The following is a 20,760-nucleotide window of genomic DNA, read 5'->3' as shown; positions in this document are numbered from 1 at the left end:
TTTCCCCTTGCCCCGCTCGAGGCTGGCCCCGCGTGTCTGGTACACCAGTGTCGCGCGTGGAGCGTGGCCTTGACTGCCAGCGTAGGGACTGCGACACAGGCAAAGGATTCCGGACAGCGCCTGGCCAATCCGAGGGGCCCGGCAGGCGGCGGAGCCCGAAAGGGGGACTTGATTGACAGGAACGATGACCAATGAAAACCGAGGGCGAGCGAGGCTCCCGCCCCAATGGGCCGACCCTCGGCCGCCTTCAGCCAATCGCGGCCGGCACCTCCTGTGGGGTGGGTGGTGCCCGAGGCCGTGGAGGTCGGCGGCCGTTGAGCGGTTCTCGTGGGCAAGTCCTCGAGCGGAGCGTCTCTGCCGGGAGAGAACATGAGTTTAGCCTTGAGGTCGGTAGCGCGGAGGCCGCGTCCCCGCCCCGCAGAGGGGCAGGGCGGGCGTGGAAGGGAGGCCGGGCCGGGAGCAGAACATCCCGAGCGCCACGGCCGCCCCCGCCTCCCGGACGCCGCCGCCGCCGCCGCCGTCTGCCGCCGCGGTGCGGCCCTGGGCTGCGCACTGCGCCGCCGCGGTGGCCGGGAGTGAAGTCTCGCGAGGTTTCCCTCCTGCCCGGGCGTGCTTGGGACGGTCCCGGAGCCGCTTCGCCCCGGGTCCGGGCTGCGGCGGGGTGGGCGGACCCGGCGGAGCGCTGCCCGCGCTTTCCTCGTCCCCGGCCCTCGCCCCGGGCGGCCCCCGGCGGCCCCGGCCGCACCCTCCCGGCCTGCTCGGCCCCGGCCCGCCCCCTGCCCCGGAGAGGCGGGCCGCCGAGCGCCCACGTGCTGCGCCCTCGTCTGGCGGGCGGGCCGCCGGCACGCTGGCCGCCTGTTAAGGCCGACGTTTTCGGGTGCTCTCTCCGGCTTCTCCAGAGTTTTCCAAGGAAGACTTTTAACCTGTGGATCTGTGAAGGGAGCGTTGCAACACGTTTAAACACCGCGTAGACTTAAGCACAGACATCAGATGCTGTTATTGTGGCGTTTAGTGTTTGTATGTTTAGGTGCTTTTATATTTTTTTTGCCTGGTGAATATCCGTGGAATAGAAATACAAAAGCACTGTTAGAAATGTATGCCCTAAAAGCATTTTGAACGTACAGTGCGAAAGGAACTTACCTTTTAAAATTTCTGTAGTAATTGTGAGAATTTAATTATAAGCTGTCCAAGGTAAACCAAATACATCGCGGTTGTCATTTATGAAGTTTACTTTCATAAGGTTTTTTTTTTTTCCCACGCTCTTGGTAGGTGATATGAATAATAATAACTATGGTGCTTTGGCCTTTGGTATATAAAAGTACATTTGGCTGGGCGGTGGTGGCGCACGCCTTTAATCCCAGCACTCAGGAGGCAGAGCCAGGCGGATCTCTGTGAGTTCGAGGCCAGCCTGGGCTACCAAGTGAGCTCCAGGAAAGGCGCAAAGCTACACAGAGAAACCCTGTCTCTAAAAACCAAAAAAAAAAAAAAAAAAAAAAAAAAAAGTACATTTGGACTACGGGCCATTGACTTAGGGACAATTTCTTTATTCTCCAGACTACTATGCTTTGTTTGGAGTTTAGAAGATCATTCTTTGTCCTAAGTGAGTTGGGTTGAAGTGGACTAAATCCATTTTTCTGTGTCATAGAAGTGAGCTTGTAGTAGACAAAACAAAGAGGAAAAAACGAAGAGAGCTCTCTGAAGAACAGAAGCAAGAAATCAAAGATGCGTTTGAGCTCTTTGATACCGACAAAGACCACGCGATAGATTATCATGAATTAAAGGTAACAGTGTACTTCATGACACATCCCCTTTGTTTCAATGAATGCATTTTTGACTGTTGATTTAAAGTATTTTAATAGCATGTTTTAGAACCAGGAGGCTGTAATAAAACTGAATAAAAAACCCCAATATGGCTTTTAGAAACTTGAATTTAAATGTAAAAGCACATCTTGGTGGAAAGTATGGTTTTTTCATTCACCTAGTTAAGAACAAACAGTTCTTGCATTTTTGGTTTCTTTTGGAGAACAGTGTAGTTCAGATTTTTAAAAATCCGTGTATGTGGCGTGTGCATGTGCTTGTGCAGGCACACACACCACATTGTGTAGCGTGTGGAGGGCAGAGCGGCTTTGGGTGTCTTTCATCACTTAGCATCACTGCCTTGGAGACAGAACCTCACTACTTTGGAAGCTCATCACTTGGCCTAGGTTGGCTAGAGATTGAATACTGGGGATCACACCTGTGTCCACCCCTCAGGGCTGGGGTTACGGGCACCTGCAGCCATGCCTGTTTTTATGTGGGTGATGGGATTCCAACTCTGGTCCTCATGATTGCAGGACTCGCATTCTTACCCATTTAGCTATCTTAAGTGCAGCATAGACAATTTTGAGATTCAGAGAATGTTGCCTTTGCTCAGACATTTGTGAGATTGAAAATGTTGTCTTTCAAGCTTTTAGTTTTCATTTATTTCTATTTTTCTGAGACAGGGTTTCTTTGTATAATAGACCTGACTGACCTGGAACTCATTTTGTAGACCAGGCTGGCCTCAAATTCACAGAGATTTGTTTGCCTCTGCCTCCCTAGTGCTGGAAGGCGTGTGCCACCACGCCCTGGCGCAAGCTTTTAATTTTTAAGATAATACTAACACGTTCTTAGTTTGCTTTTCTTTGTCACAAAGGATGTAAATTGTCTGATGCCTAATGCTGATACATGCTGAGGGACCATATCAAATTTAAGACTTAAAATTACTAATAAGGATAGAAGGGGAAATTGGTGATGGTCTTACATTCTTATGTTCAGCCTAGTAAGAAAGATAACATTTGAGGTCTTTAAGTAGCCTTAAATGTTTGTTTAGTAGTTTTAGATTTGGCAGCATCGTAGGAGATTTTGAAGCAATCCAAGTAGGGGCAGGAACGATGTAGTGAGGGGCTAGACTGTCTGAAGGTGGTGGTAGGCTGGCTCTCTTGAGGTCCTTCTTTAGCTCATTCCCCATAGCAATGTTCTGTTGCCGCTGCCGCCGCCACCGCCGCCAGCCTCCCCTGCATAGCATGAGATATTCCTGTTCAGTGTCATAGCCATTTGTTGTCACTGACTCCCATGGTTTGAGACTTTATTTCACAGCTGGAGCTTCTTCACTTCTGGTTTGACTTTCAAACTACCATTAACTTTGCATCTTTAATTCTTTGAGCAGGTTTATTGCTCATGAACCTTGACTGGCTGCTTCTTGTGCAGAGTGGAGCTCCCACTGCCTTCTTTTCTTTGGCATGCTGGATTTTTCCCTCTGCTTTTCTCACTTGCTAATGACTTCTACCCAGACTCTTCCCACCTAGAGAAGGAACCAGCTCAGTTCTGTTCCTCTGTCCCAGTCTTTGTTTTGGCATCCATTGTAATCCCACATCCTTATCGCCAATTTACCTGCTGATTAAGAAACGATTGGATTCCATAAGACATCACTAACTAGTGATACAGCTTTCCTTTCCTTTCCTAACAGCAAAATGGCTTCTGTTTAAATTACTCCCAAACTAATTTCTTGATAGCTAATCATGGTTGCTCCGATGGGAATGCTGTTTGTAGGTTTTTTGAGAAAGGATCTTTTTCTTTTTGTATCCCATACTAGTTTCAACTTATGACATTCTTTCTATCTCAGTCTCCTGAGTGATAAGATTATAAAGTTCATGCAATTTTATGCTTTTTACTGCATTTATTTATTTATATTTAATTTTTGGGACAGGGTTTCTCTGGATGTCCTGGAACTCACTTTGTAGACCAGGCTGGCCTCCAACTCCGAGAGCTCTGCCTGCCTCTGCCTGAGTGCTGGGATTAAAGGCATGCACCACCATGGCAGGCTGCTTTTGTTCTCTTGGTTGACCTTTTAATGTTTATGACATGTCTTTAATACCTTGGTAACAAATGAATTGTCATCTGTGTATGTAGTGCACTGTCTTATCTATTTTGTGTAAACTCTTCTTTAATTAGTTGGTTATATAAAACAGCAAAATGTCAATGAAAAAAATTTCTATATAATTTCAAAATGAAAAACCAATATATTATCATTTTGTTATTTTAGAGATATAAAATGCAAAATAATTGTGCTTTAGTAATTCATTGTCATCTTTTAAGATGTAAAACTTTCTTAGAAATCAGTGATTGCTTCTTTTGTAAGGAGTGCTTTATAATTTGTTTTTCTCTTTTAATCCAAAAGGTGGCAATGAGAGCCTTGGGTTTTGATGTGAAAAAAGCCGATGTACTGAAGATTCTTAAAGATTATGACAGAGAAGCCACAGGCAAAATCACCTTTGAAGATTTTAATGAAGTTGGTGTGTACTTAAGTAGTCTTTGTAACCCGTAGTTATTGGGAAATTACAAGGTTTTTGTTTGTTTTCTAAGAAAAAATACTTTGAGCTATGCTATGAGAATTAGTTTTGACTTTTGTTGTGATGATTTTAATAAGGAATTATTGTGCTGCTTTTTCTGGTTTATTAATATTATGTCACTAAAGGGTGACCAAAAAATACTTCTTGTCAGTAAAGCAAAAAATTTAGTATCCTAATGTTGAGGAAATATTTCTGAAGACTTTTTCACACTGTAATTTTGTTGGTAAAGTAGAAGACAGAGTAGTAGGACTTGGTGTCTTGGTGGGAGATGGGGAGATGAATATATCTTCTTAAGTGGACAGTTTATGAGGCTCTGCACTTTTAACACCTCAATCTTCGTGATGCACCCATCTGTTGTGAAGTTGAAGCGATGGACAGGCCATTGTAAGGGAGATCTTTGGCAATTTGGAAGCATGAGAACTTGAGATGGTATGAGCTTAATGTGGCTGAAATTTTGGATATTTGATTTTAATGAGTTACTCATATACAGAAAAGGCTTTTCACTAGAGGATTCTGCAAGTCTGGGAATTGGCTATTGTAAATTAAATATATTGCCTACAATGTTATACATAGATTATATAAATATTTAGGTTCAGTTTTGTTAAGATACTGTTCTAAACCAATGATACTGCTTTAGGGATTGTAATCTAAGCATGCCACGCAGTTATTTTCATATATTAAAAAAACTTGAAAACTAATGCAATTATGCATACACACAAAACCCTTAGTTAAATCTTAAAGGAGAAATAACGGGTGATGAGAAGACAGAGAAAATAGATTCATACCCCCCCCCCCCATTAAAGAGCTCATGCCCAAAGCACAGGAGGCAGAAGTAGAGTGACAAATCTAGGAGGAAGAAGCATTCTCACAACACGGGGATCCTCAACCTAGGAGCCAGGGTCCGACTGTTCAGAGAAGCAGATTGTCCACTTTAGAAACGGATTTGTTTTACCCCCTGTAATCTGTAGAATTGTTTTCCCTCACAGTCTAGGTAGTCTCCTGAGGTTGATCACAGTACCCAGGTGTTAACATGGAACATTTATAGAAGCCAGGTGTCAGGACATAGTGGAAATGATGCATCTATGACAGAGCTATGATGGAGGCACATATACAGCACAGACTACTTTGGAAACAGATTCCCTCCCCTAGCTTCCCATCTTGGTTCTGATTCTAAATGTCTGTGAAACTTGGTTAGTTTACCTGTCTGTGCCTCATGTTCTCCTATAAAGTGGGGATAGTGTAATGTATCAGTTGAGTTACATGCTGTAGTATGTCAGAAGAGCTACTAAACGCTGTTATTATGATTAAGAAAAATCCCCAGCACTCAGGAGGCAGATGTAGCCCATGCTCTGTGAGTTTGAGATTAACCTGGTCTGCATAGAGAGAGGGTGGAGAATGAGTCCTTTGTTTTGTTTGTTGCTGAATTCAGAAGTTGGAAATATATTTGTATTGTCTTATTTTCTATTTTTCATTGTTAAAGGTTACTTCAAACATTATTCATAGTTTTGTAAAACAACTTTTACATAAATATAATTTTAAGAATTGTATTTTTTATATTTTAGTACTTAAGAACAGAGTTCCATACTACTTAGACCTTAGCTTTATTTGTTGTTGCCTAAGACACTGTCCTCCACATAGTTCCAGGTAAGCCTGGCACTTGCCGAGCTTTCCCCATTGTAAGGAAAAGCATTAAAGTACATTCAGTGCAGGATAGTTAGCATCTGGCTAATGAGCAGCAGGTGTGTTAGGAACTGCTGCCTTTAAGGTAAGATTAGAAGTGAGATGTTTTTATACTCATCTGTTCCTGGCTTGTACTACTTACATTTTAAATTCTATCTAAAATAAAATATTATATTGTTTTCATTTTGATTATTTATCTGACACTGGAATTTTTGCATTTGGTGGGAAGAATGAGAGTTAGTTAAAATTACCAAGGAATTGTTTCCAGGTCCTCAGGACTTAGGTATAGGTGACAATAAACTGGTTCTGTGGGGTGGAGGGAAGACTGTTAGCTAGGGCTGAAGATGTCAAACTGTAGCCCTGGGACTGAGTTTGACTGCACATGCTCTCTACCACCCATTATTCATGCTGCCTTCCGCTACCGTGATTGAGGGAGTAGTTGAGAGTGTGGGTTTAGTCTTCCGAAAACCTAAAATGGTGTCGTCTAGCTGGCCCTTTCCTGGAAGTATCTCTCAGGTTTTCATCCAGAGAAACCAAGTGCTTGCAAAGGGAATTTTTAGTTTAAATCTTTAGGAATCTAAGATTGCCAAGATTGTAGTAGAGGAGATGCAGTCCAGGCAGAGAAAGCAACCAGGCAGAGTGGTACTCGATGTACAGCATGTTTGAGAAGTTTGATGTCATGCAGTCCCCTCGGCTACAGAAGGTCAGAGCACAGAGAAGGTAGAATTGGGTCAGACTGATAGTCTGAAGTAACACACTACAATTTACTTTAGTCAGCAGAATTTTTTAAAAAAGTAGCTGATGAGAAGATTGAAGATGAGCCGAAGAGAGTCTGGAGAAGACAGAAAGTTGTACTCTTTATGGTCGGGATTGCTCGGATGAAAAGAAAGAGGGTTCTGTTTGAGAGTGAAACAGATGGTATCGTCAGAACAGACTGTCCAGTACTGAGTGATACTCATGGGATTGGAAGCAGTCCCACTACTTCAGAGTGAGGAAAGGATGCAGTTACCCCCAGTCAGTGGAGGTCAAGGAGGCTGCAAATCCGAAGGGAGCTAGCGAAGGACGTGAAGGTTCGGTATTTGTGAGTTTGTAGTAAGTATTGGATGTTTGCCTAAGAACCTTCTAACATCGTCTCTCATGGTTTTTGGTTTACTTTGAATGCATTAGCTGTTTCCTTACATGATTTTCATAAGGTCTAATAATTTTGATGGAAGGACGTTTCTAACAGTGTAATTAAATCATGTATCTTTGTAGTTGGTTTTTGTGTATTTATGTCAATAAAGTGCAATACTATAATATAAAAATAAAAACAGTGATTGAATGGACAGGAATGTGGAGTTGTGTTGAACAGGCGGTACCTTGACTGTGTGTGTGTTAGTTGCTTTAAGTCCTACTGGGTTGTAGGTGTGAGCCACCATGCCTGGTTTGTTTCCATTGAGAAAAGATTTTCTGTGAAGAAATAGTACTTGTAGAACAGAAATGGAAGGTGAAGTTGTGGAAGAATGTCATTGTAAAATACTTTATAGTGGGTAATGCTTTAGCTGGCAGTTACAAGTCCTAAGAAAGCTGCATTCTATGGGAAAGTGTTGGTAGGTGATCTAGACTCATCTATCTGAAATACTAATAGAGTGTCAGTGGGATAAGTTAAGTGTTGGTACATCTTGGTGTCCCATCTGTTGTTTCTTTAAGTGCATTAGTATTTTCGGCAGTCTGCCTTTCTGGTTTACCTGTCATGTATGTTACTTAATCGATGAAGAAATTTCATAACACTTTTTTCTTGTCCTGCTTTCTTGTTGGGACTGAATTCAAAATAAGTTGAGTGTGTGCCATAGAGTTAAGTGTGGTATTTTATTTTGGTGTTATGGCTGTAGGTATGCCAATTCTTTTTATTGAATATTTATGAGCTTTGATTTGCATACTTATAGTAATATAGTTCAATTAGTTTCTTGGAAACCTTTTTTTTGGATAAAATTAATGGCTAAAAGATAATTTTGGATATATGTGTAGTTGATGGACCATTAGCTTGACTAGGTGCTTATTCAGCCAAATACAGATGAAATAGCAATAGACAACAACTTTTGAAGACTTAGATTGTATTTTTTCACTTTGGGCTCATTAAACATTCCAGTACTTTCTGGCTACAGGCGTTTGAAATTTTCAAATGAATCTATAGATCCCAATAGGACCAAATTACTTTTGATAGTATAATGAAAATAATAAATGCCTTTGCTTGTAGCAGAACAGCATGTGGAGTTGCTTCAGAACTGTTTACCTAGATATTTCGAGAATTCTATCAAGCAACATAAAATTTTATAGACATCAATTTGTATTGACTACTGGTTAAAGGCCTATGCTCTTGAAGTATATATTCTTACTTTATTGATATGTGGCTTTATTTAATATTTTAAGTCTGAAATGACTCATTTCTATTGAACTAGTTTGAGAATTATTAATTTGCTTTAAAAAAAAAAAAAAAGAAGACATGATTTAGACCCCTTCCAGAGCTGTTGGTTGTGATTTACTGTGATGAGGTTTAGTTGTTTTAACCCATTTCCAGTGTTGCTGAAAGTCAGCTGGCTCTCTTAATCACAAAGATACTGTAAGTGTTTGCATGTGCTAACTTGTGTTATGCTTTTTTGGTGATGGCAGTATCTTTGATTGATCCCTATGGCTGAGTTGGGTGAAATTTGTGGAAGAATCAGGATGTCACATTGGCTAAGAGCTCTCATCTGGTTAGCGCTCATTGTTGACTTCAACTCAGTGGCCTGATAGAGGTGGAGCAGTCACTTTTTCAAAAATGGTTTTTATGAACTTAATTATGTGTTGTTATATTTACTATTATGTTTTGCTCACATGTGTGCATGGAACCTAAGTCAGAAGAGGGCATTGGATCCCCTTAAACTGGAGTTGTAGACTGTTGTGATTTGCCATGTGGTTGCTGGGAGTTGAACTCATATCCTCTGTAAGAACAAGTGGTTCTAACTGCTGAACCATCTCCCTGTCCCTAGCTTAATTCTTAGTAATAGTGGACTTTAAATAAATTTTGTGTGTGTGTGTGTGTGTGTGTGTGTGTGTGTGTGTGTGTAGTCTCTTTTTTGGCCTTTGTACAGTATAGTTTTGCCTACATTTATGATATTTATAGACACTAAAAGATTACCATTTAAAGTCTGAATTTGGAATTCATGTTTTATCTCTGAGGTTTAGTGATCTACCTTGACATTTAATTCTTAGATGGAATGTTGTCAGACTCATAGCTGTTACTTCATTTAAGAGCTGATTTTTACAAACGAATGTTCTCTGACTATACAGGCTTTGTTAAAAAGTTTCTTTTAACTCTAGTGACAGACTGGATATTGGAAAGAGATCCACATGAAGAAATCCTGAAAGCATTTAAACTATTTGATGACGATGATTCAGGTAAAATAAGCTTGAGGAATTTGCGACGTGTTGCCAGAGAACTGGGTGAAAACATGAGTGACGAAGAACTCCGGGCCATGATAGAAGAATTTGATAAGGATGGTGATGGAGAAAGTAAGTTGTACCTTACTTTGTTCTAAAATCTGTTGTTGATTTTCAAGACTCCAAGCAAATTTTCTCTCCCCCCCTTTTCATTCTCTTTTGTTTTGAAGATGAGCTTCATGTTTTCTTGAACTTATTTCAAGTTTGATCTTGAACTTACGATTTTTTTTTTTGCCTCAGCTCCTGAGTAGATGGGAGTCCAATTGGGTGCCAGACTCTGTGAGCTTCTATTTATACCGAAGCAGGTCTTTAAAACAACTATATAAGTCACAATATGAAATCTACACACTTCTCTGAAGATGAAGTAACACCAAAAGTTAGCTACTTACTAAAAGTTTAGATTTTAATGCTTTCTCTCTCAACCAGCTTGCACTTCTGTACTATTACTAAATTAGCTGATTTTCTTTCAACCACTTTTTTAAAAAAATTGTCCTCTGCTGCTCTGATTCAGGCCCTAATTTCTATTTAAAGTATTATACAGTACTCTGTCCCTGGCTGCCTGTGTTCTGTATGCACCTGTCCCACACAGATACATTGGTGTCTCTTATAGCCTCCCCATTGCCCTCTGGACTTAGAAATCTCCAATCTCTTTCTTCATTCTATTGATAACATTTTTTTCCTAAACTGTGGGCTATAGTGTTGTCATTCTGTGTTCAGACACTGAACAGAGAGATAGTCTTTACTACCTGCAGAGTAAAGTACCAAGCTGCCCCACGCCAGTCCTGCACTTAGCACTCGTTTATTTCTGTTGGTCCTTCTTTGCTATGTTAACTCTCACATACAGAACACTGTGTCCTGAAGACAGCTTGTGTTCACTTTTCCTCATGCTGCTCCTTCGTCTCAGGTGATTGTCCGTCTGTCTGGTGAAGTGTTACCCACTTCCCAGCCAAGTGCGTTTGCAGCACCATCGTTCTCTCAAAGCTTCTACACGGTGCCTGTGGCTGGGGAGGGGCCCACCCCAGCTTCCAGCATGCAGAGGAGCAAGCGGCGTTGATGCTTTAATATGTTTAATATGGATCCTCTTGGCTACAAACCAAGTTTTGTATTTTTTGCATTTTAAACTGCTGAGGATAAAAATACTTTGCTGCCTTTTTGTGACCTTTAGTAACTCATTTATTCTTATAAAAGTTTAATGCTATCCAGTTTTTAAGAATAACTATTTTTTCAACTTTATGGGCTTAAAGTAATAAAGACAATATATGTGGATTTGAAGATAAATAATATATACTGCAAAGTAGGCATCAATATATATGTATATGTGATAATATAGAAGCAATAGTATCCCACTCTCTCAATATAAGTATAAATAATATAAAACAAAATGCAGTATGTGCTTTTATGAAGATGAATGCAACATTTAAGAAGCCATAGTAGACCACTTTTTAAATTAAGTAATGATGGTAATGGTGGTTGGTGTCTTAGGGTTCCTATGATGGTGATGAAACACCATGACCAAAAGCAACTTGAGGAGGAAAGGGTTTATTTGACCTACATATCCCGAGTCACAGTCCATTGAGGAAAGCCAGGGCAGGAACTCAAACCAGGAAGGAACCTGAAGGCAGGAGCTGATGCAGAGGACATGCTCGATGGCTTTCCAGGGGGAAGAAGTAGGAGGGCCCAGTCAAAATCCGAACAAAGCAAACCCAAATCCCAACTATGTACTCTAACTCATTGTCTCATGTCTGGGATCCATCCAACTAGAATCTTCTGGGTTCTTCCAAGGGACCTGGGTTACTCTCTGGCTCTATCATCTTCAGCCACACAGATTGTCTCCTAAGCTCAAGCCAGCTCCACTCTAAGGCTGCTCTTGGTGGTCATCCCATGATACTGGCATCTTCAGACTTCTGGGGTCTTTTGCTGCAGTTGGGCTACATTTCACCAGTTGCCTCTTCTGAGCTGTCTTTAGAGACTCCAGCCCTGCCACACAGTGCCAATCCCTAGCTGATCTCCATGTCCCCTTCATGCCTTCAAAACCTGTACCACCTGGATGATCTCACATCGGGCCAAGTTTGCCTGCCTGCCAGCATAAGGTACAACCGTGGCCACCTCTGGACCATAGCTTCTGTGTGCTAACTCTGAGGAAGTCTAGAAGTCTTTCTAGAAGTCTTTACTTTAGGATGCTGGTCTTTTCTTAATCCCCACTAAGCTGGCCAGCATCATTTTCCCAGCAGAGCAAAGGTTTTACTAATGTGGTCTAGTGTTTTCACTTTGGTGGTTTTGTTATCTTGTTGATCAGGGCTGATTCTCCAGCCCCATCTAACCAGAACCACATATTCTTAATTCAAAATATTCAACAACCCCATTAGAGTCTTCCGGTGATTCTCAAACTTTCCTCTGGAAGTTCACAAGCCAGGCCTCCATCCTCTGCTTATCTTCATTCAACCACAGATAGCTTACCAAGCTTTGAACACTCAATGGCTTTTCTAGCCCAAAGTTCCAAAGTCCTTCCACAATCCTTCCCAAAACAACATAGTGAGGTCTCTCAGAGTAATGCACCTCTATCCTGGTAGCACTTTCTGTCTTAGGGATTACCTCTTGCTGTGATGAAACAGCATGACCTGAGCAACTTGGGGAGGAATTTAACTTACATATCTTGAGTCACAGTCTATCAAGGGAAGCCAAGCAGGAACTCAAAAAGGGCAGGAACCTGGAGGCATGAGCTGGTGCAGAGGCCAGGGAAGATTGCTGCTTACTGGTTTGTTCCATATGGCTTGCTCAGCCTGCTTACTTATAGAATCCATGATGACCAGCCCAGGGGTGGCACCACCCACCATGGGTTAGGCCCTTCCATATCAATCAGTAATTAATAAAATGCTCTACAGTTTTGCCTATAGTCCAATCTTACAGAGGTATCGTCTCAATCAAGGTTTTCTCCTCTCAAATGACGTTAGCCTGTGTCATGTTGACATAAAACTAGCCAGCCCGGTCAGTATTTGTTTAGCAGCTACTATATAGAAGCAAATATAAGTAGTTTTTAGCTTATAAACTATGTTACTCAAGTTTCATAATAGCTTTCATAAAATGGATATAGATTTACAGCTGTACACACATATGATGTTGCATATATGGTAGATAAAGACACTGAGGCCCAGTTTTATCACAGAGCTAATTCATGGTGGTACGAGAATTCAGAATCAGTTTTCTAAATGACAGAAAACATACACTATTTTGTTGGAGATAGAAAGTCAAAGGTTAACTAGACCTCCTGTTAGGGGAATCAGTGTATTAATGTCTTGACTGGAGCTTCTGATGATTAAACTTGGCTTTTCCTTCTGAAGCCAGATGGCCTCTCAAACTTCTCTCTCTCTCTCTCTCTCTCTCTCTCTCTCTCTCTCTCTCTCTCTCTCTCTCTCTCTCTCTCGATTTCTCACCTTCCTTGTGGAGTAATGACTGTCCTGTTTCTGCTCCTGGACTACATACTCCAGCTAGCTGGCCTGTGAGGAGGCTCCAGTCTCTGTAGGCACGCTGAGACTACGGAGCTTTTTACCTGGGTTCTGGGATTGAACTCTGGTCATCAGTCCTGTGCGACTCTTACTTGCTGAGCCATCTTCTTGGCTACTTAGGTGTTATTTTTGAGCTCGGTGTCATGCTCGGTTATCAGAAAGAATGCTTTAGAAGAACTGGCTTACCATCTGAAGCCTCTCTGGTAGTCAAGTAGCTAGTTGGATTCCCTTAGTTACCGTCTGTTTTTTACTCTTTGAACTTAAGTGTTATGTTTTTAGACATTAAATTATGAAATAGATTAAAATATTTTAAATGCTTTTATACTTTAAAGTATATGTAAATAATATAAAAAACTTTGTGATTTAAGAACTGCTACTTGAAGCTTAATTTGAAATTTGATTATTGAGATTTTATTTATTTATTTTTTTGGTTTTTCGAGACAGGGTTTCTCTGTGTAGCTTTGTGCCTTTTCCTGGAACTCACTTGGTAGTCCAGGCTGGCCTCGAACTCACAGAGATCCGCCTGGCTCTGCCTTCTGAGTGCTGGGATTAAAGGTGTGCGCCACCCCCCTCCCCCCTGCGAGATTTTATATTTTAAGAAAAGTAAAAATCTTGGATAAAACAAGTACTTCTTAGAATTCGAGTCTTTCAATCATAATTCTGTTACAATGACTTATAATCAAATCATTTTTGAGGCTCCTTTTATTGCTTTCTTAAGAAGACAGTACTTTCTATTTTGGTCTAGAAGCCTCAGTGTAGATGGTTTAAACCAAGAGTTTTTAGATAAGGGTCCACTGGTGTAGGATTCTCGTCTATTTGAATTCTTAGTTGGGGGAAGAGTGGTTCCTCTTCTCAGAAGCTCTTCAGATGTGTTATTTAGCCACAGAGGTCACAACTCCCAATTTCTCAGGTCCTTGACTTAGTTTAAGAGTAGTGTAGATTTGTATCCTGTTTTTCCGTGTCTCCCTGAGTGTCTTTAAGTGTTTAGGACTGAACAGGAGTTCATGGGCATCTGTCTGCCTGCTTCCGAACATCTCATTCATCCTAACTCACAGTTTCTTTTTCTAGGTATGTGTTCCCTTTCTGTGCTTGTGATGGCATTTCCCCACCCTGGCTTTCTTTCCAATTTCTTTCTAAATATTGTATTTTACCATCCAATTCATGATTTGCTTATATCTATAATTTTCTCATTAATAATTTCTTCTACAATAGTATTTTCTAATACTGTTTGATCCATTTTTTATAGTAGATTATCTTATATTTCAAGCATTTGTTCTCTGTTTCAGACCTAACATAATTATTGAGCTAACTCTGGGATTACTCTTCTTTTTTTTTTTTTTTTTTTTTCGTTTTTCGAGACAGGTTTCTCTGTGTAGCTTTGCGCTTTCTGAACTCACTTGTAGCCCAGGCTGCCTCGAACTCACAGAGATCCACCTGGCTCTGCCTTCCGAGTGCTGGGATTAAAGGCATCGCCACCACTGCCCGGCTGGGATTACTCTTTCTAAGCCACGTGAAAGTAACTTTACTTTGTCCACATATTAAGAACATTACTCTCGCAGGGCAGTGGTGGTGCATGCCTTTAATCCCAGCACTTGGGAGGCAGAGCCAGGCGATCTCTGTGAGTTCTAGGTCAGCCTGTGCTACAGAGTGAGTTCTAGGAAAGGCGCAAAGCTACACAGAGAAACACTGTCTCGAAAAACCAAAAAAAAAAAAAAAAAAAAAAAAAAAAAACCAAAACAAACAAAAAAAACCCCATTACTCTCTAATATTTTAGCCATGACTAAGAAAATGTTTCAGATTAACGATACCATTGTTTCTTTCAATTAGCAATGATCTTATAGTGACACCTATTCACTCCTTCTGTATAGGATAGGAACCATATATATGTTTTGATGCATTATACGATACCTCATGTGGTGTTGGCATTCATTAGAAACCTGAAAACGTTTGATTCAGTAAATCACTGTCTAGGATTTAAAGAGAAACAGTCTAAAAATGTCCTCTTACAGTTTAGTTTTCAGATGAAGAAGACAAGATGCAGAACTGGTTTGTACAGAGCTGTGACTAGAAGCCAGGCTTTTATTTTCAATGTGGTATTTTTTTGCTGTCATAAAAATTACCATCCATAGCTTGTGCCTTAAAGGACTTGATAAATCTTGACGTGCACATACGCATCTTTATATAGAAAACTTTCTTTTCTGAACATTCCTATATATTAGGGGATGTATAGTTCTTAAAAATCATATTTAGAATTTTTCAGTCCTGTTTATTATAGATTGTTGTCTTAAATATACTTTATACATCAAACTTTCTTACTAAATTTTACTTAAAATTTTAGTAATGTGTCAAATATAGTGACCATATAATAATTTATATTTTATCATTTTACTATTTCTATTGATCCTTTTGAGATTACATGAACTGGTTTTAGTTATTACTTTTTCAAAATAAGCTTTAAAATCAACAATTTGCCATTTTTTTCTAGTTTCAAAGTATTTTCATTCTTTAGAATTTTGTTAGTTCACATGCATGGAATAGGCAGGCAGACTTATGAAGGAAGCCTTACTAAATGTATTAGTAAAGGAAAGATTATAAAGATGGGTTGTTAAACTACTTACACTAGAACTGTCACTTTTTAAACTGTTTTTGCACAAATGATATGTCAGATGTCATCTGCTGTTCCTGCTTAAGGTGATAAGATATTATTTATTTATAATGCTTATCCATATATTTTTATTTTAGAAGTTATGTTTTGACTTGTAAGATTTTCATATGTTGTAAAGTTTAATATATTATAAAATGATTATATATTTGGGGAAAGAAAGTTTCTGTGTTTCTGACCATTACATTGTCTTTCTTGTCACAGTAAATCAAGAGGAATTCATTGCTATTATGACTGGTGACATATAAAGGATTATGAGAATCAACACCAATGTTGCAGTTACCATCTATATTTCCTTTTTGTGACTAAAGTCCTGTTTCAAATAAAAACTTCCAACTTAGTCTTTTCTCCAAAAGGACCAAAACTAAGCATCCTTTGTATTTGTATTTCACTGCTGTTAAGTTTCTTTGTATGAGCAATCTTGTTAGCATTAATAGTTTTATCTTTATGTTTTTAGTTTTTTTTTTTTGTTTTGTTTTGTTTTTTTTCCGGAGCTGAGGACCGAATCCAGGGCCTTGTGCTTGCTAGGCAAGCACTCTACCACTGAGCTAAATCTCCAACTCCTCTTTATGTTTTTAATACAGGTTTATATGAAGCTTAAAAATTTCAAATCATGTGGTATATATTATTTGGCAGTTTCTAAATTTAGCATTAGCTATTTGCTTTTATTTTGGTGCACATGTTTTTAGACATTCATTAATAAAGTACTTATTAGTATCTTAAGTTTGGTAAATTTTCTATTTTAGATTTCTGATATCTGTTAACACTTGGTAGAAGATATTTTAAACCTTTTGTCTTTACACTTTCACTTGTATTTGAAAATAAATCAGAAAATATAAATAACAATAGCATAGAACATTTGTCCATCACCTAAGGGTTCATCAAACTTGACATTTTGCATTTCAATACCGGATAATTTAGTATTCCTTCCTAAGAGTGCTGTCCTTCGGTTTGGAGGGATTATGAACTGTGTATATAGGCCCATCTTTCCTTTGTACTGTGTTTTAGAAATCTGATTTTGTAATGACAAGTTGAGTTTGAATATTTTCTCACTAAACTAGTTGAATACAGTTAACTTCTTGGCAAAATGAAAGATTTAAATTTTGGATTTTGATGTGGTAAGATAATGAGGAAAAGAGAAAGTGGCAAGCCCTAGAAAATACTGTGGGCTTTGTCTTCCCATGATGTATCAAGAAACAGTGGAGATAGACTCCCCAGGTATTAATGAGTCATTCTACATTATTGAAGTTAGGAATAAACAAAGGATTATGGGAGGAAGGTAACAGAAAAATGGTACCCTAACACATCTTCAGTGATCCAGTTCTGATTATATGAGCTCTCCTAAGAAGAAAGTTGAGTAGTTAATTTCAGCAACTTTTCTTTAAATTAAACAAAAAAGAAAATCATTACAATTTGAGATAGTTGAAATACTTTGAGCCTGCTAGAGTAGTTCAAACAAGTAAAGCCAGGGCTCTATTTTCTTTGAGGCATGTGTGAAAATTGCCCCAATGAGGAACACTCAAAATATTAAGTATAATTAGTATTATGTAATTGCATCTAAAATCTAAGTTACCTTTTTATTAGAACTTCAGAAATTACAAATTTTATACTGAGACTACATAACCATTTCTCAGTATGCAATGATTTTTCGGAAGATGACATTTTATAGAATCAAAGATCAGCAGGTTACCTTCATTGTATACTTAATTAACAACATTTTAGAATAGATTTTCTTTATTCCATAATAAAAGAAATCAGGGATACTTAATAGAATCCCTGGAGGTCGACATTTTTTATTTTAATATGCTTGTAACATTTGTCCAACACACCACTGTGTACTCTAAAAAAAGCGATCATTTTCTCTGTATGGTATTACCATAGACTACTTGTCCCCAGGGTCTTCCAAAAGCTCCATGCAACCGTGACAGCAAGGAAACACGTGTGCTGTAGAACTGAGTTCCTGTGACTTACTGATGAAAGCCTGCTTCTCATAGGTGGCACTTGAGAATCAAAACCATGCAGTGTACATCAACTAAACGCCAAGTGATAAAAATATTTCCAAATCAGATTTTCTACTGTTGAAAGCGCCTCAAATTTAACAGCAGGGTAAAGGTTTAGGGTTGGCCTGCCGAGGAGCAATCTTTCATTATCAAATGTGCATTTTGATTATTCTCAAAGTTCATGCATTTAAAGTCTCTGCCAAACAGGTAGATGCAACCATATTTTAAGCAAGCTCTACATTTCCTTTTTCATTTTCTATGAAGATTAAGCATTCAATTAAATCTGAGTAACTGGCTCAGACTACACTTTATGGGAGCAATCTTGCTGGGTGATAATTGTTGGGAACCTAAGTCCCAAGCGGTAGTAGGATCCTTTTCAACATTGTCAATAAAAGCAAAGTAACTTTTTAAAGTTAGTGGGGGGAAAGGTGAAAGATTGTATTGTAAGGTTTCAGATCTGGTTCACTTTACCACTGTGCCAAAGATTAATATAAAAAAGAGAGCAAGAGATTTTTTAACCTAGAAAATAAAGAACTAGATCTCATTTGGAATAAAAATTGTTTTGTCAAAAATGTTTTGTGAATTGAAAGGACAAATGAAAATATAAACTGTTAGAATTTAATTTACTCTGTAGTTTAAATTATTGGCTCATGAGCCCAACTGCCTATAATTCTGTAATTATTTATATTTCTGTAATTGTCTTGGAAAGTCTGGGATCTTCAGGGCCTCTCAGAACCTTTTAAATACACAGGCCCAGAATAGCTGGGATATTATGTAGAGGTAAATTATTATTATCATTATTTTCTTTTAATACTAGGGACCAGACCCAGCACCTGGTGCACACTAGGCAGGCACTGTACCACTGTGCTGTCAATGAGGGTTGATCCAGTGGAACTGGTAGAGCTCCCAGGGAAACATGGAAGCCTGGTGGGACTCTGATAGCAGAAAAAGGGCTGCCAAGTTGTTACTGGCCTGGGGACTCAAGTGGTTTGCATCTGACCTTGGTGTCTGAGGTCCCTGATGCACTTGAGGTAAGAATTTTAAGTTTAGATGAATCTCTTTGAGTATTCATACAAGTGTTCCATTCATTTGCAGGAAGTACAGTCTGAGGAACTCAATAAATCATACGCTATTAACAGCCAGTTGAAATAAGCTTAAAAATTAGGATCTGTGTATCTAGCTACTTGTAGTTACTAAGGCCCAAAGGTTTTCTTTTTAATTGTCAAGCTCCTATTGCTTCCTACTATCTACCAAGGTTTCCACTTTTAAAAGGTTGAGATGAAAAAGATGAAGAAAATTCTTAACTTATTTTCTATTTCATAATTTATACATTTATTTTTTCAAAAATAGGTTAGTGACAAATTTCACAAATGTATTAGGATTATTGAATTTAAAAAATGCTGACTAGAATGAGAAGAACAAATACAGACTAGTTATTTGAGGTCAGGTAAAGGAATCTTCTATCTCACCACAGGGTAGAGAAATCTGTTTCAGATCTCTAGAATCAAACTGTAGACTTTTCAGAGGGCTCCTCTTCACTTTCTGCTGCGGCATAGTGTTTCCATAAGCTTGTTTAGTACTCCAAATTTAGAGAAAAGGTGAGAGCCTAGAGATAATAGAGCTTAGTTTAGAATATGACCTACAGTATGCATGTAGGGTGCAATTCACACACTCATGGCTCAGTGATATACCTCATATACCAGCTGGAGCATAAGCCAGACATGGTGGCTCATGCTGGCGATGCCAGTCCTCAGGCCAAGGCAGGATCACTGTGAGTTCAAGATCTGCCTGGGCTTCATAGTGAGTTTCAGGCCAACTTGAGCCACAGGGTTGACTGCAGTTCAATCCTTTCCTCTCCAGATAGGTTAAGATTATATATTATTTGACCTCCTATCTTTAAGTATGACTCAGGGCTTCTGGTGGGTTAAACTCCAAATTAACTCTATCAGTAGCTTCTCAGGGCTGCTTCTCTGACTAAGGGAAGGTTTAGGGTTGATGTAGTAGCAGCCGCTGGCAAATAATGAGCAACAATAGGACAGTGGCAGGGAAAGACCGCCAAGTGTTTACCGTCTGCGTTCAAGTGGTTTGCACTTCCTTACACAGATAAAGGCTGTTTGCGTTCTCCAGGACCTTCTGGGATACCAGAAGCAGTTCATTCTGCCCTGAGAATGTCTGTTGTTTCTCTGAGCTGGCAACACATGTTGATTTGCAGAAGTGTACAGAATGAAGCCCAAGTTACATGGTGCTTTGAAGCGATTGAACTTCTGGGTGGGCATCCACTGATGAAACTGAATAGAAACATGTGCTTCTGATTTTACTTCCAGAACTTTTCCCCCCTCATCCATAGATGTCGGCACATGCATCTCTGATTCTTAGGACAGAACCTAGTGGAACCTAAGAACGTACCCAATCTCTTCTTGATGATTATCATGGGAGCTCTCGGTGAACAATGATAGTTCTTTCTCACCTTAGGAATCGTTTGTCTTATACGTACAAGAGTTAGACCAAGTACAATGAATCTTTGCTAGATTTTCATAATCTGTAAATCTAGTTTTTAAAAGGCATCATTGTCTATTGCAGATCGTGTTAACTCTCAATTGCAGCTTTATGTTTTGGGAAGTTTTTAGGGCAAAGGGGGTTTGATTTCTGCAATTATTGGTTGTAAGTACAAATTCACATGTAGAGATGCTAAGTCAACCTGTGTCCTGCCCACTGTCCTTTCATGAGGTACCTTTTTCTGACAACTTTCACTATACAGTTGTTAAAGAAGAACAGCACTTAATCAAAATGCTCACACTAGAGTTATTTGGAACTGCAGAAAAATACCACATATATTTTTAATGTCCACCAGGGGGACCTATTGCTGCAACTTAAAAAAAAAAATCAGAGGAAAAACTTGGCATTTTGCAAGACAGTTTTATGCTATTATAGTTTTTATTTTGTTTGTGTTTTGTGTTGTTGAGGATTGAAATAAGAGCGTTGTGTATGCTAAGCAAGTGCTCAAACGCTGAGCTATACCCCAGCACTACAGATGTTATTTTTTAAAAATGTGTACACCTGTTTAAAAAAAATACTTTATATTCTAC

General features: G+C 39.4%; 1 protein-coding gene across 1 annotated transcript; it reads left to right on the top strand.

Moving 5' to 3' along the window:
• Positions 1-261: 261 nt before the first annotated feature.
• Positions 262-16,042, top strand: Cetn3 (centrin 3). The gene is made up of 5 exons (XM_028875637.2): positions 262-386; positions 1,646-1,781; positions 4,199-4,313; positions 9,390-9,581; positions 15,879-16,042. The coding sequence occupies exons 1-5, from the start codon at positions 370-372 to the stop codon at positions 15,920-15,922; spliced, it is 504 nt and encodes a 167-aa protein (XP_028731470.1). The 5' UTR covers positions 262-369; the 3' UTR covers positions 15,923-16,042.
• Positions 16,043-20,760: the final 4,718 nt, after the last annotated feature.

The sequence above is a fragment of the Peromyscus leucopus genome, chromosome 11 (assembly GCF_004664715.2).
Source record: "Peromyscus leucopus breed LL Stock chromosome 11, UCI_PerLeu_2.1, whole genome shotgun sequence".
NCBI classification, from domain to species: Eukaryota; Metazoa; Chordata; class Mammalia; order Rodentia; family Cricetidae; genus Peromyscus; species Peromyscus leucopus.
This window is presented reverse-complemented; position numbering and strand designations above follow the sequence as displayed.